General features: G+C 45.3%; 1 protein-coding gene across 2 annotated transcripts in view; it reads right to left on the bottom strand.

The window, feature by feature from the left end:
* Positions 1-6,810: 6,810 nt before the first annotated feature.
* SCAPER (S-phase cyclin A associated protein in the ER) overlaps positions 6,811-16,139 on the bottom strand; it is a 523,695-nt gene continuing 514,366 nt past the window's right edge. For both annotated transcript variants that reach the window (XM_044917799.1, XM_044917800.1), the window contains 3 exons: positions 12,109-12,300; positions 9,719-9,770; positions 6,811-7,202 (listed from right to left, as the gene is read on the bottom strand). In XM_044917799.1, coding sequence (XP_044773734.1) covers positions 7,099-7,202; positions 9,719-9,770; positions 12,109-12,300 — 348 coding nt within the window. In that variant the 3' untranslated portion in view covers positions 6,811-7,098. The remainder of the gene's footprint in view (positions 7,203-9,718; positions 9,771-12,108; positions 12,301-16,139) is intronic.

Below are 16,139 nucleotides of genomic sequence, written 5' to 3'. Positions count from 1 at the left end.
GAGGACCCCATCCTCTCCAGCCCGCGGACCTCGCATGCTCCCTGCATGAGATTCACCCATGCTCAAGCCATTCCAGCTCCGAAAACTCTCTCTCGCCTTTGTAATTATTATTATTGTTATTTAAAGAGAGAGGACAGAGAAGCGGTCAGGACAGCCCAAAGCTCCAGGATACAACCTGCTTTCACCAGACCGGAGAGCCCTGCTCCAAGAACTTTTATTTTTTCAAAACCAGAATTTGGGATTTACTAGTGTTAGCTCTGCCCTCTCCTCTTCCCTCGCTGCGCGTGGCCAGCGCCGCTCTGTCCGCGCCTCCTACCCGTGGAGAGCAGGCGGGGCCCACCCGGCGCAGGGCCACCCCGAACTCGTTCAGGCGAGCCCCTACCCCAAGCCGCGCCGCGCTCCCAGGCGGCTTTGCCCGGGCTCTAAGCGGGGACGATTCAAACGGAACAGACACTGAATCCCCAAAGCGCATGATTGCCGGAAAAAAGTAGAAACGAGACTTTCCTTGAAAATGTTTTAAATTATCAGTCGACGGAGGACAGAGTGTGTGAGCCTTTGCCGAACAAAACGTAAGTTATTGTTATTTATTGTGAGAACAGCCAGTTCACAGTGGGATGGATATTTTGATCTTAATAAAAAAATAATAACCCGATGCGATGCTGCTCCTGTGTGCCGTGGGCGCAGCGGGAGGGCTGGACCGACGCAGGTTGGGGCTTGGAGCTCGTTTCAACGAAAACGCCGCGCGGCGGAGTCCGCGGCGGGGTCCCGGGGGGTGGGCCCAGCTGCTCGTGCCCGCGCCTCGCGCACCGCCCCTCCGAGGGCTCCCGCGCGGCCGGGGGCGGGCCCGGCGGGGATTGGGTGCTGCGCGGGGGGCGGGGCTGGGTCCGTGCGCCCCCCGGCGGCCCCGGCCGGCGCCGAAAGCGCCGCGGCCCTCCCGGAAGCCGGCGCGCGCTCCCTGCTCCAGGCGGGTCTCGGCATTGCCCACCCTCCGCCCGGGTCTCCCGCGCTTCGCGGCCGAAGCCTGCGGGGCAGGTGGGGAGACCTCGTTTGAGCGGGAAACCGGCGACGCTCGGGTGGCGGCTGTTCCTCGGGCTCCAGCCTGCGGTCAGGCTCGCGAGAGCGTCTCGTTCCCTCGGCTTTGCCTCTGAGGCTCCTGGAGCAGAATGCAGCCTCGTGCCCGCCAAGGGCCGAGCCGCCATCCCTCGCTGCATTTTCGGCCGGCGCACTCGGGCCCTGCCGGCGCTTTTTTCCCGACCCCCTGCCCCGGGCGCCTCGCCCGCCTGCCACTCCGGCCAAGCCGCCGAGCAGGGAGCCCGCGGGCCCGGGGCGAACAGGGGGTCTGTGACGGCTCACCCTCGGCGCTGTCCCCAGAGTGGATGCGCGACGTGATCAATCTCGCTGCATTTATTAATTCCGCCGTCTAGACAGAGGAGAAGGCCGGGTGGCGGCTCCTTATCTGCATTTGGCATCACCTGCAAACGATACACTGAAGGAGCCACAACAAGCCCCCGCTAGGATCGCGGCTGCCCGGGAAAATAAGTCCACCCAGAACCAGTCTGGCGTGTCCTTGGTTTATTTTCTTTCCAGACCCGAAATGCAGGGGGCGGGGGATGGCCCGGGTGGGAGGGGGCTGGGAATGGCCCCTGGATATGCCGTGCCCAGGTCACTTGGTGTGACATTTCAAACCCCTGCGCCTTGTTTTCTTGAAAACGGGCTTTAGTGATCGCAGGAAATAAGCGAGAGATACTGAATCTCCAGCAGGCCCCCGGGCAAGCACAAAAAACAGGAGGCTCAGGTTTTACCCTTAACAAATATTTAACCCTTTGGCAGCCTGGGACAGTTCTTTTCCTCAGAACAGGCCTCACTTGGTGGACTCGGGAAGCTGCCACCCTACCAGTCAATCTACTCTTGAAGAATCTCTGGCATTGGGTTTCCGTTTCCTTGTCCCTCGAGATAAATGACCCACAAGTATATCCTTCTTTGTCCAGGATTTGTTTTGAAAGACGGAAGTGTCCTGAATAGGGGATAGCTCAGGTAGAGTCTGGTAAGGGAAAACGTGTCTGAGGGGCAGCTGTGGTCGCTGGATAAAGGAGTAGGTGCCTTCTGTTAGGAAGCTTTGGGCTGGTTGGATGGCCAGAGGCCACTGTCGGTTTTTCAGCGGAGCTGACGGCAGGATTCCATCACCCGGTCCCTTCCCCTCCCCGCCCCCATTAGAAAAGGAAAGCTGGAAGACTGGAAGTCAATTATTGAAAGAAAATGAGAGGTGGGAAAATCAAACCAAATTTATATTTTACTTCCTCAAAGTCAAGGTGATGCTAGCACAAAATTTGAAGAGAACATTCCCTTTCTTTGGGATTTAGGAAATGGTGCCGCAAACTTAGAGATAAGGGAAGAGATCCTAGGGTTAATGAGGACCAGCTTTACCTCTCAAGTGCCTAGAAACGGTTTTAATAATCAGGGTTAGGTTCTTTGAGGCTTCGCTCCCTTAACTGAGACCATTCCCTCACAAACAGAAATATAGATATTTCCTCTTACCTCCTGGCTGGCCATTGGGTAGGATGCTAAACTTCCAAGAAATCTTAATTTTAAAAACTTCTGATTAATCCAGCTTATTGGGTTTTGTCATTTTAAAAAAGGAAACAACAAGTTCTTGAGTAAAGAATTTCATTAATGTTTATTGTTAATTAGCTCTGAATTTGTGCTTTTGACAGACTGAGTATTTTAATGCTATGAATGGAAACATCTGCTAATTACAGTAAACTCTTATTCTTGGATCAAATATCTAATTCCTCTTTTTGATATGTGAGTGTGCTGATTTTGAATATTGGGAAATTACCCAGATAAAAGTGATTACTGTGTATCAGGATGCCTGAAGCCATCTGTATTACTGTATAAAACATCATAAGCTCTTCTGTAGTTTGCTGCTAGCTGCCCAAAAGGGCGGACTGTTTCCCATGTGGGTTACCAGGGAAAGCCTTTGACTTTGAAGCCTTATTGCAATGGTCGCTGGTGAGGTGTCAGATCTATGCTTGGTTAGTTACATTAATAAATATCAGTTTTACTAGTTCCCAGGCCATCTTTAAACATGTTCTGTAATACAGTTGGGATTTCCTTGTAAATTAAATTACCTGTAACAATTACAAATGTTGTATTTTATGCTTACTGAACTTTGAAAGTGAGACACCCAATTGTGTGGTAAAAAGTCAGTTCAATAAAAAGGGGCCATAGGTGGAAAATGGGAGTTATTTAACTAGATTCACTTTAGAATAATATTTTTTTTCAGAAGACCTATCTAATAATTTGGATAGCCCTATGTAATTGAGGCAGGAAAGGGATTCCCAGAGATGGAAAAGTTTATGGCCATTATACCACAAAATTTAATACATATTGAAAGGCTGCACAATTCTGGGAAATTCAGAGTCCCTGTGGCAGTATTCCCAATGAACTTTAATATTTAATGGGCTGTGGAACAGAAATCAGCCTTTCAATTTTGATTGTGGAATGGCTTAAAGCTCAGAGCTGCAAGTACTGGGTTTAAGTGAGACATCATCTAAGATTGTTCTCTAGAAAATGTTAAGATTCTGCCACTGCTGCCCACGGAAGGACATACATTGCCACACATTTAGTTAGCTGTGTTTTCCCGTACAAATGATCACCAAAGAGAGCAAGAGAATTAGCTGAATAGCAGAATGCTGGAGAGAGGAAACAATGAATGAATAATAAACTATTTGAAGAGAAGTTCCAAGCAGGAAATTCAGAGTTTATTAAACTGATGTAGGGAAGATTAGAGGCTTTTAAATATGGGTCTGATTGATGTAAAGGTAAACTCTCCTCAGGATACTGGGATTCAGTGCAATAATGAGGATTGGGTGACCAATTACAGACTAGCACCTTGTTGATAGAGCCCCTGCATGAACGATGCAGATAAACGCAGTTGGACTGAAAGTAGTAATGGCAGAGAAAAAGGGCACAAGGAAATACTCATTGGGATCCAGATGTGGATTTGGGGTTGGCTCAATTTATAAAGCAAGTTTGGGGCCCCGCAGCAGTCGGGACAGAAAGGCAGGAGTGCTAGGTGAGTCGGGCCTTCGGATCAGGGCACCTCCTCAAGAAGGTCAGGAGCTGGCGGGCGGGGGGAGAATGAGTCAGGGAGAGAGCGGAGGGGCAGAAGTTCAGGGAGGCTAAGAATCTTCTCGCTGGGAAACAGGATAAGGGGGTGGTTTGAATACAGAAGGCAGGAGAACCCCTGTGCTGGGGACGTGGGAACTGGGAGAGAGAAGTGGAAGAATAGGGATGGTGAGGAGTAATGCCTTTCCAGATTACTGAGAACCAAGAATTTAGAAGGCGGGCAAAGAGCTCTGGAAGAAAGGACCCAAGTGGTTTCCCAGCTGGGGAAGGAAGGAAGGAAGAAAGGAAAGGCTGGTCCGGGAGGTGAAGTCCGGACCTAGGCTCAACGGGGGCGACGTTAGGGGTTGGGGTGTTGTCACAGAGTCCCCGAGTGTCTGGAGCCAGAGAGAGGCTCCAGAACTTCGGGCAGGAAGCTGCGGCTCCGACATCCTGTTGGGCGTCCAGGATGACGACGAGCCCTGCCGGGCTCCCCGGAAAGCGAGCTGCCGCCGGGAGCAGGAAACTCAGTTGGGCAACCGCGTTGGGCGCTCAAATGTCACTGCTGCCGGGCTGTGGGCAGCTTTTTCCTATTTGGCACAGATTCTGGGCTCTGATGCCCGAGCGAAACTGTTGCTTTTGCTCCAGCTGTGCCCATTCGCACCGTCAGCTTTACAGGCTGGACCCAGCAGAGGCCTTTCGCCTGGGCCCAGCGTGATCCACCTGTGGCCCCGCAGCCTCGGGAGACCCGGGATGCGGCCCCGGCCGCAGGAGAAAGCCAGTGGGTGGCACTCGTCCCCGCAGACTGGGAACAAGATGCGCCGGCGCTCTCACCTGCGCGCCGCGCGCCCCCGCCCGCTCCCTGCCCCCACCGCCCGCCCCGGTCCCTGGAGAGTTTAGAAGTCGTAAAACTCAGCGGAGTTAGAGCTTAAATCACTCTGTCCGCGCGGAACGCGCCTAAAAGGAGGGAACTCAAGACGCGCAGAAACCGTGCGGGTCGCGAGGCGCTGCGCAGCTCCAGGCCGGATTCTCGCAAACTCCCCAGCGGGGCGGAGCCGGCATTCGTCTCCATCAAACCCCCTCCCCTCCCGGACGAGGGGGGCAAACGACACCATTCAATTAAATGTTTAATTGCGAATTCTGGTATGGTTTCTGGGAGGTTAATCACAGCTGTCTCAATTATTTATGGTTTTCTGGCAAATTTCCGATTAGATAAGAAGTATATTCTATTGTGAAGCGTCTTGCAGAAAATCTTATAAATATTTGATTATTCCTTTCAGCTGCTGCAAGGATTCTGCGTTCACGCCCCAAGACGCACTGGGCGAGCGGCGTTCGGGAACTCCTCTCCCGGTTGGGGCGCCCCGGGCGGGCGGCTGCTGGTCGCGGAGAGAGCCGGCCGCGGACACCTGCCTGCTCCCCGCCCCGCGCCCCTCCCCCGCCCCGGGCCGCGGAGGAGCCCCGGCAGCGGTCCGCGAGGGGGGTGCGGGCGCCGGGGCCCAGCCCCTCGGCCTCGGGGCGCGGCGCACAGCCCGGCTTGCCGTGGTTCTGCGCGCGCCGCGGCGGGGACCCGAATTTCGGGTCCCGCGCCTCGGGCCGGGTCGTCGCCCGAGCCCTGGCGGGAGGGGCTTCCCGAGAGCGGGTCCCACTGGCTCGGGAGCGGGTGGCCCCCGCCCTGCTGCCCCGGCGACACTCGCGGGTTGGGCGCCCCAGCCGGGCAGCGGCCGTGGCTGCCCGAAGTGCGGAAGGCGCCGGGTCCGCGCCGGCGGGAGCACGCAGCGCACTGGGGGTGTTCGCCATTGATTGATTGATTGTTGGAATTTTTGAGACCTCTTTATTTTCTCCCGATTTGCAAAGTAAAAACAGCATACACGTAACTCAGCAGCTTTGTGAGGCTCCAAAAAGAAGTGTCCTGAACATTAGGTAGGTTAAGTTTGCTTTTAAAAAACCCATGAAACTTTCGTATTTTCTAGTCCCGGCCCCCTCCTCCCCCCGACCTCCCTATAGTCTGGTCTCTGACACATATTCAGGCCACTTGTTTTCCAACCACATCTTTTTTCTTGGTAATGTTTGATCCTTATCTGACAGAAATTGTTACAGATATCACTCAGTGAACGGCTTAGCACTGACCATCGGCTTAAGGTGGAGAAACGATGAGCAGGAGATCGGAAAACGTCGACGTCCCCCGGGCTGACTTCTCACGTTCAGCTGGGAGCGGTGCACGGGGTCGGTTACAACTTCTACTCAGAGCCCTTGTGGCCTTCTGTTTTACTTTTACTTCAGCGTTGCTTCACAATTATTGAGAACATACTTCAAGGTGATTCACTATGGCTGATCTTTTTGAATCGCTAATGTTTATTCTGGAGAATAATTTCAGTTCAGCAACGCTACAGGAGGTTCTCAGTAAGGTCTGCCAGAAGAGTTGGGCAGACCAATGAATACAGTGCTCCCGGTTCATTTCAAATAGCCCCCCACATATTACGCAATTAGAATACCCAAGCGTTACAGACATCTTTACTCCACACCTTAAAAAGGGAAATTTAGGGGTTAACTTTAAGTCTTTAAGAGACTCCCAGAGTTGGAGTTAACATTTTTCTTTCAAATTTGTACTACAAATTTGTATACAAATTGGAACTACCTTAATAAGAAAAGTCATCACTGCAAACGGAATAAGTTATTTTATTACAAGAACAAAACAGACTTGCTAATTTTATGTCTAATTTCACCCATATTACAAATGCAAAGTATATATTATCATAGGATGTAGGTTACTGAACTCCAAAGTATTGTGCATAAGTGAAATAAACTCAACTTGCAGAATTAGAACATTAAAGTATCTACAGTCATTATAAATAGTGCAAAGTATATACCGTATCTACAGTGCAGGGGGAGAGTATAAACATGTGAAAATGAGCTTCTTAAGGAACAGTTAGAACATTTGTTTGAACAATTTAAAATATTAACAAGGGTACTCAAATACAGAACTAACCAAGTCATTTATTTTTTCTCTTTTTTTAAAAAAAACTGTCGAGCTTCTTCCCAGGCTGCCTGAGGAAATCTGTTAGCCAGCTCGAGATAGTCTTGGGAACCAAGGGATTTTCCTGAGAGGAAAAAAAGAAAATAGTTAAATTCTTTGAAGTTTAAGCAACTGAAATTATTTTGATATCAGACTACAGAATGGAGACATGCACTTCAAATAAACCATGATGTAAGTTTATATAAAGGTAACTGATCTATCTATATCTACCTACAGCATAATATATATGCACATTTTAATCACTATTTGTGATTGCTTCTAACATATTCAGATATTAACCCTTCTGTAAAACATTACAAAAAATGGATTTTGGATTCCAGAATAAGAAAATAGGGGAAATAAGTACGGTGAACAAAATAAAATGACAGATATTCCATTCTTAAGATAGGCTTGAAATGGTAAATCTGTATGTGAACCTGACGTTTGTCTCCTAAAATAGTCTAATGTAAAATATTTTAAGTATAACTTTATAAAAAAGCTCAAAACTGGCATTCAGTCATCTGACAAAGCAGAGGGAATGAGTCAGAACTTTATTGGTTATTGATGTAGGCAAAGAAAACAGTCTCCTGCTGGGCAGTGATCAAGCAGTGAGTATTTGAACACCAGAGGTCTTCTTCAGCAATAAGAATGTGGTGCTACCAGGAGCTACTTTACACTTACAGTGCAGAGCTTCACCTGGGCCATGAACTCAAAATGCCTTGAAACATTTTATGGGGACTAAATCTAAGCAGAAGGGGAACAGACGTCCGAAGTGTAGACTGGCCCTTACTGTGGCATAATCGTTTCTTTTAAGCCAAGTAAGCATATCAGGAATTGTCACCAATATAACGATGACCCTTTCTGACAAATGCAGAGAACACGGCCCCATTTGCTGTATTGTGGATTAAGCCCAGTGTAATTGGGGGAAGCATGGACGTCAGAGAAGATGGGTCCTTGGAAAAGAAAGTAAGTTGAAACTCCCACAGGCCTCAGCCCACCAAGCAGACCGAGGCAGCTCTTGGGACTCTGCCTGCCAGACATGTAGCCAATGGTGACTCATCCTTACAGCCAGGAGAAAGGAAGAAAAAAGAATGTCTATACTTTTAACTGGCAAAAAAAATTTCTGTACAATTAAAAATGAATACATTAGAAGATTTTTCAAGACATTTTCATATATTCAAAATTTAAGACATTGTTTTATAAGAAATAGTAACAAATTATACTGATTTCTCCCACATAGCCTCCATTGGCTTAAAAAAAAAAAAGGCTGTGAGTAAATCAGGGCAGACCTGAACTTGCACACTAATTCTGGCTTAGACAAATGATACCGACAGTGATGTTGACTGGAATTTCTGAAAAGGGCCATAGCTTTCTGTTTACTTCTCTGAATGCCTGAATCAATAAAACATGACATTTTTTCATGATATTGTTACAGCTTTATATTCTTTTCTGTATACTTTTCAACACCTGCCCCCTATAGATAATTGGGGCCCGCGTGCATGCGTGCTTGTGTCCAAGGTGACTCCCCACCCCTCCAAGTAAGGGCTAATTGGTGGGTGCCCTAGAGGGTCCTGCTGGGAGTGGGCCTCTAACCACTTTAAAGACTATCACACTAATGGAAGAATTGGGGAAAATCTGTATTAGGGTCCCATTAATCAGAGATGCTGTCCTGACAGTCAGACAAAGAGCAACTTGTACTTCTCAATTACAGTGTGTATAGAATATTTAAAAAAGTAAAAATGCACTTTAAAATTCTACATCTCCAGCTCTGATCATAGGAAACACCTCAGCAGGAACACTACAGGAAAAAAAAAACTTGTAAATCTTCTGGCCTCTGAACTCTTTTTTTATTTTATTTTTTATTTAAAAAAATTTTTTTTTTTTAAATTTATTTGACAGAGAGAGACACAGCAAAAGAGGGAACACAAGCGGGGGAGAGGGAGAGGGAGAAGCAGACTCGCAGCTGAGCAGGGAGCCCCATGCGGGGCTTGATCCCAGGACCCTGGGATCATGACCTGAGCCAAAGGCAGACACTTAACGACTGAGCCACCCAGGCACCCCAGGCCTCTGAACTCTTGCTAATCTGATGGCTTTTTCTCCAAGTAAAACAATTTTATACTTTTTATTTTCAATAAAAAAATTCAAGTACTTGAATTTAGGGGGGGAAATATGGGCTACTATCATTAATAATTTTATTCTGAACACAGGAAACCAAACTGATGTGATTTTAGCATTTATGTGAGGGAATGTAGGCCATGTAGAATTATCTGCTTGTCTCCTGTATTACGAAGTGGCTCTTCAGTAATTATTCACCATTTATTGTATGTTGCATGAGGTGAATATTATACTCCACAGTGAAGAGCAAATTACATAAAGATGTTTTGTGCTTTTCTTTTACTTCCGTAGATTTCTCTATTCTGATGCATTCATGCTTGATGACAAAATCTGTTTCTTTACTCATTGAAATATACTTGATATCCAGATCTCAAATGTTTTAGGTGATGTAATAAATTGATTTCTGTAACAGCTCCAGAGGGTGGAGTTAGAAACATGTCTGTTCGGCTAACAAACACATGACATTTCATTTCAATAGAGACGTACCTTTGGGCTGATAAGACTGGTTATCTGCCTGGCCTGGAGTCTGTACAAAATCCTGTGTGAGACAAGAGAAGTGTTTTTATACCAAGGCTAGGAACAGAGAATTTTGCTGAGGGCAGCTTTAAATGTGCTTCTGAATTCTGAGACAACTATCTTTGCATATTCGAATACTTTGGAGCCCAAATATAAAAGCTTAAGAAGTTATGTTCAGGTTCTCTTAATTTAAATCAAATAGTGATGACTCACGGATCAGCAGGGACTATGGTGCTATCTACTGGAGAAACTACAACTTTATTTCAGCTAACAAACTGAAGGCTTTTGCCAGATTTATTATCCTAAAATATTGACAGGTTTTTAACATTTTTTAAAAAAGCATAATTCTAAAAGCCCTTATGTATTCTGCAGCTAAATCTTAAAAGTCGAGTAATTTTACTTTTAGATGGAAAGTTAAAAATATTGTACATAATATGTAAATTTTCAGAAACCTATGACAAACCACCGGCTCCTATTTTTAGTATCATTTTCTAGTGACTATTAATAATCTAACACATGGGAACCTCCAAGAACCATTCTATAAACTAAAATCTAATATATATTCTTTCCCTGATAATAATTACTTATAGAAAAAAAAGCCTGAATCAATTTCACTAATCTAAGAAGCTATCCCAAATAAGAAATTTCTGTAACATGTACAAAATGTGTGCATCCAAACGTATGTTAAATGTGTTACATTAAATTACATTTAAATGTGTGTTAGAAATACTTTAAGAACAATACGAGATGAAAACAAGTAATATATATGTTCTTTACTTTAGATTCTGATATCATTTGTATTTTTATAAATTGTTTTCCAAGCAGCTGAAAATGTAAGGGACTAAGTTGGTACAGAAGCAAGACTGTCTTTCCTCAACCATCACTGTCTTGGGTGAGGCCTCTCTGCTCATCACCCCCTGGCAGTCCCTATCCCTCTTCCCTGACTTACTTTTCTGCACAGCGCTTAACGCCATCTGTTGTTTGACTTATTTTTGTTTGTCTGACTCTCCCTACTTTAATGGAAGATCTATAAAGGCAGGAATTTTCATCTGCTTTTTTGATTGCTGTATTCCCAGTGCCCAGAGTACTGCCCGCTACACCAAGGCATTCAAAAATTACCTGCTGAATAAGAGAATGAATTTTAAGATCACAGTCTTAAAAATCCTCTATACTGTATTTTCTATTTAATTTTTAATCGTAAGGCTTTAAGAATATGAGAATTCTTAAATGTTGATATGATGGTTATGCAAGACTTTATTAAGATTTTAATTTAACCATAAGATTTTTTAAAAAAAATCCATACCCTCCCTGTGGATCTGAGTATCTTTGAAAAAAATTTCAGAAAATAGAACCCAGACTCAAAGAGAACAACTAAGCTGAAAGTAGACATTTCTAAACACAACTGATCTAGTTGTGTTTATTAACTGATCACCTAATAGAGGATAGTTTAAAAAATGTAAACCACTAACTACTATCTAAGGTGAAGAAAGCTTGACTCTTTAGCCATCCCAACCAGCCGGGCAGGATCGCATCCTTTCAACAATGATATATGTATATTAGCCAGAATAAGGAACAACACTAATACAGAGCTCAGCTTTCTGTTTCATTATTACGAACAGAAAACACTGTCTGTTAATCACATGTATGTCATGGAACAAAAACACACTGGTTTTTATGGTAGAACGTTTCAAAGAAAATGGAAGATTTTCAGCAACTCAGGATTAACTATTAGCAACTGTTAAAGAATAGCCAACTTGATTTTGTATTGTTAGTTGACTGAGTTAATTTAGATGTGGAAACATTGCTTTACTTTGCTACAGTGCTAATTCTGATTCCCGTCCCTATATATAGACTTGAGCTGGATCAGAAAAATATAAGGCCATTCTTACAAGCGTTAGAGCTTTTTACAAAGCAATATAACAGGATTTTATTACACATACACACATGTGCGTATGAATCATACTTATTTAAAAACTTACAAATCAACTGAAGTTTTACTTGATCTTTCTTCTGCAATCCTTATCTATTCCCTGTAGCTAGACTAAAAGCTAGATGAATGTAAATGCTAAAGCCTTAAAGAAGTCTGGCCATCTTTTTAAAAACATTTCCTTGATATGGGTTTACCATTTTGTCAACTGGAAAAATATCCTTTTCTTGAAATCCTCCAAGTAGAAGTTATACAACAGTCAACCCCAGTTTTACTATCCTCATATTTTAGAAATTAATTTTCAAGCACAGAAATACGTGCAAAATTTAAGAGATACTGTGGATGGCAAGAATAAACAGCTGGTTCACTTTTACTTTTCAACTGCATTAGCTTACACATAAAGCCAGAGGATCAGGCATAAGACAGAAGGTACCTGAATGAATGTGGCCAGTAAAACACAGCTCATCTCTTGCTCCAGAATGATCTTGTTCTGACGGTTGTTGTAACAAGCAGCGATAAGTGAAGGGAAGAGCACTTTGATCAGCCGTGGGTCACTGAAATACTGGAAGGGCAGTTGGCAGAGCTTCTGCAGCACCGTGGGGTGGCGGCCAGACTGTACGATTACCTGAAACAGGAGCGAACCTAGGTCAACAGCCAGAAAGCCGGCCCGCCCTTCCTCCTGCATCCCCCAACAGTGTCTGGGAGAACCATGGAGAACAGGCGGAAGGTGTGTAAGGAGAGAGAGAGAAAAAAAAGAGAGACTCCGAACTCCTAAGCGATATTTGAAAGGAACAGAAAGTAAAGAAATCTCATTTCCTAACTTAAGGAAAAGATCCCCAAAGTTCTGCAGCCATTTATACTCCACAGTGAAGAGCAAGGCTGCCATGGAGAGAGGATACCTCTGAAATGGATTCAAGATGCACACTGCTTTAACTAAGCGCCCGCCCCCACCCTCCCCCTTAAAGCTGAGCAGCCCTATGCCCTGAAACCTGCAAAGAGCTCGCTCAGAAGAATGATCCCTCTCTTACCTAGCCTCTGTCCACTGCAGTCCTCCCCTAACCTAGCTCCTGACAGACCTCTTCAGTATGCAGATGAGCCCTTGGAAAGAAAAGGGGACTGACTGTAAGGGGAGTGGGAAGTTTCAGCAAGCACAGGCTCCAAAAGATCCTTTCCCTGATCCAAACTCTTTATCTGTGTTTCCATCAGTGCCATTGAGTCTAAAAGGAGAATTGTTTAGATAAATGAGACTCTTGTCTTGAAGCAGTCTAGGTTTACAACTGTGTACATTTTAAGAAATGGGGCAGTACAATTAATGGGCTTGCAGGGAAGCCCTCCTAATTTACTCCCTAGGCCTACATGATAAACTAAGAAATGTCAAAATCAGGTCTGCTTCAAGTAACCTTGATTAGACGGTTCTAATACGAAAGAGCTGGGTGACCCAAAGCCCACTTCTTGGTATAAGAAGAAGCTCACAGAAAGTTAGGAACACTGTAAAATCTAAGGTCAGGACTGTAAATTGTACTTGGAAAAACATAATTTTACAGGTACACACCCAGACAGGACTGCATTCAAATTAAAACCAGAAGGACAGAATGAAACAGCAGAGGCAGGAGAAACATAAATTACAGGGATTTACAAGTTTTCAAAGTACTTTTAACAATACTTTAAGAACACACTCTCAGATGATAATGCAGTTTGGTTTAAGAACAAAATCAACAAAGTAATAGTTCACATATTTTAGTTCAATAGCTAAAATGACATCAAAAACCTTTAGAGAATGTTGATAGGGACTTGTTAATACCTTCAAATCCAGCAGGAATTTTAAAGACTGACAGTGTGACAATTCAGCACATGGCTATGTGCTGCCATTTCTGACCACTGACTGAGAAAAATATGTCCCATCATCTATTTTATTGATAAAGCATTTACTTAAAGCCTTATTTTAATTATTAGCTACAAATTTTGTAGCACAGCCAAATGACCACCACTTTAGAATTTATAATGATACCATTATTCCAAGTCTCTTTTCCCCCTTGTCCAAAAATGAAGCAGAAGTTCTTTTCTTTGGAACTTCATTGTTAAAATGCTATTATTGGAAGATTCACTAATTGAAAAGATATTAAACTGGCCAGTCTGGCTGGCATGGGCACAATGTTAACTCGAAGACGACAACTCCTGGTTCCTGGTAAACGAGCACAGAACGTGCAAGCTTAACGAGAACTTCCTCCACCTGGACTCCTGACCCTCACTGGGCTGCAGGAGAGCCCCTCAGGGGCCTGTCAGTCCCCTCCAGGAATGGAGCTGGCTCTCCCGTGCTTGTTGAAGGAGTGAGTTTACAGAGGTCACCAGCAGTGTCGTGAGACCACCTGCCAGAGGCCACTACTTTTAAGTCCCTGTGGTGCAGAAGACACAAATGGATGTAGGAAGTTTGGTCACCTTGGGTAGGGTGTTCTACTCACAGGACCACCCAGGATAGAACTTAATCAGGGTATAGGTAAGGGGTCTGCCAGGGGTGCTAAGAGCCACACCCCCTGGCTGGGCTGTGAGCCAGTGGGACATCTCGTCAGCACTGTCCTTAGAACCACATTTCAGGCATTGTGGGAAGATAGGCTTAGGAAGTCTAGGAGGGGGCCAACCTGTAGCACTGAGACTTGGTGGGCGAGACCACTCCTGGATAATTAAGAGGGGTTTTGGTACAGGGGGGTGGCATTTTGCTGTCAATGAGCACAGCGGGGTGGTCAGCTGCAGTAGGTTCAGCACTTCCCACAGGGGCAGGGAAGAAAGGCTGGCGCGCGGAGAGCATCACCTTGCCGCCCAGGGCCTTGTGCGCCTGGACAGAGTTGCCTGAGAGGCTGTGGACAGATCAGGGGCTGAGGGCAGGGCTCAGGTTTATTTCATCCAGTCACTGGCTCCCAGGCCTTGGGGTAGTCAAGTGTCACCATGAGCTGCTCCAGCTTTCCAAAGTCAACAGAGAGTCATCATGGAATATGAAAGTCTTGGCGAATGAATGAAATGGAAATAGTTAAGAAAAATCTCAGATTTACAATGATGTTTTCTCTCTCTATGCCTTCCTGGTGGAGCTGTAGCTAAGTCAGTAACTATTGGTCTGTCACCTTTCTCCAGACAAGTGGCTGCTGATAAGGCCTAAGGTGAGCACCACCCTGAGTCTGGTCAGGCCACCTGCCCTTCCTTTCAGGGCATACAGGCCAACACATCCCCAGAGGGGCTTCCCACAGAGCTCCTTTTCAGACCAGTGCCCCAAGAGAAAGGAGGTGCCTGGCTGTAGATTTCTTTGGGGGTCATAGTCATCAGTTAGATAGCATGTAGGGAGCTGGTATGGGTCCATAATAATGAGAAGACCCCCCCCCCCCATGATGTGCACTTCCAGATGCAGATTAGGGCTCCAAGGAAACCAGGGGAATTGCCAGCAACATTCACATTAAAAGAAATTGAAATTCAACTTTCCACTTGCTCTTAGGTGCAATTTTAAAATAGGTACTAAGTAAAGAGCTGGGAGGGCTGGGTTCCTGCCTTTACTCTGGGCACCAGCTCGCTGTGTAACCCTGGGAAAATGGTTCAATTTCTCTGGGTTTCAAGGTGGAGAATTTTTTCAAAAGTAAACTTTTCACCAAAGTATAACATACATGCACCTCTCAAGTGAATTGCTCAATTTTTATTAAGTGAATATACACCCAAATAAAGAAAGAGAATATGACCAAGGGTGTTGGATCTTTAAATATATTCCTTCTCACTCAAAATTAGATTCCTAGACTTTGAATTTAAGACAAATCATACAGAAACTATTTGGCTGTACTAGAACATAAGAGAGAGTTACTATACACAGCATGGGTCCCTCCTCTGGTCTTCTCAGCAGAGGCCAGTGGGCATAATTCCATCATCAAGGAAGGACATCTTTTACCCAAATGCCCTGGTATTCACCACTTTTTTCTTCATTATAATTGACAAGGGATTGGGGGAATGAAGGAGCGGGAGGGACCCCCCCACTCCCTCTCCGTTTTGGAACTATCAACAGTTCTGGGAAGAAGAGGCTTTAAAAGAAGGAAAGTTACATGCTGCCAATGTGTGCTACAGCCTGGTGGAGGGCCAGGAGGATCTGAATGCTAGTGTTAAGTAGGAATCTAGTAAAAAAAAAAAATTCTTTTTTAAAGGAATCTGGACCAGACAAGTGGATGTGCTGATTCTTTCATCTGCCGATCTCTGGCCACTCACCAGCTCCAATCTTTGTGCGTTCTACAAAGTAGAGAGTATAGGTAAAGTATAACTTGGTGCAGTGAGAGAGGGTCAGGAGAGAACTCTAAATTCAGTGGACATTTAGTGAGTGCCTCCTACGCTCAGTGCTATAGGAACACAGAGAGAATCCATGCTTTAGCTCTCAGGGAGCGGAGGTATGTACACAAATGACAGACTAATACAAAGGAGACTGGCTCATCAGACAGGAAAGGA

This window comes from Neomonachus schauinslandi, chromosome 9 (assembly GCF_002201575.2).
Source record: "Neomonachus schauinslandi chromosome 9, ASM220157v2, whole genome shotgun sequence".
NCBI classification, from domain to species: Eukaryota; Metazoa; Chordata; class Mammalia; order Carnivora; family Phocidae; genus Neomonachus; species Neomonachus schauinslandi.
The sequence above is the reverse complement of the archived record's forward strand: the minus strand, read 5'-3'. Positions and strand labels throughout refer to the sequence as shown.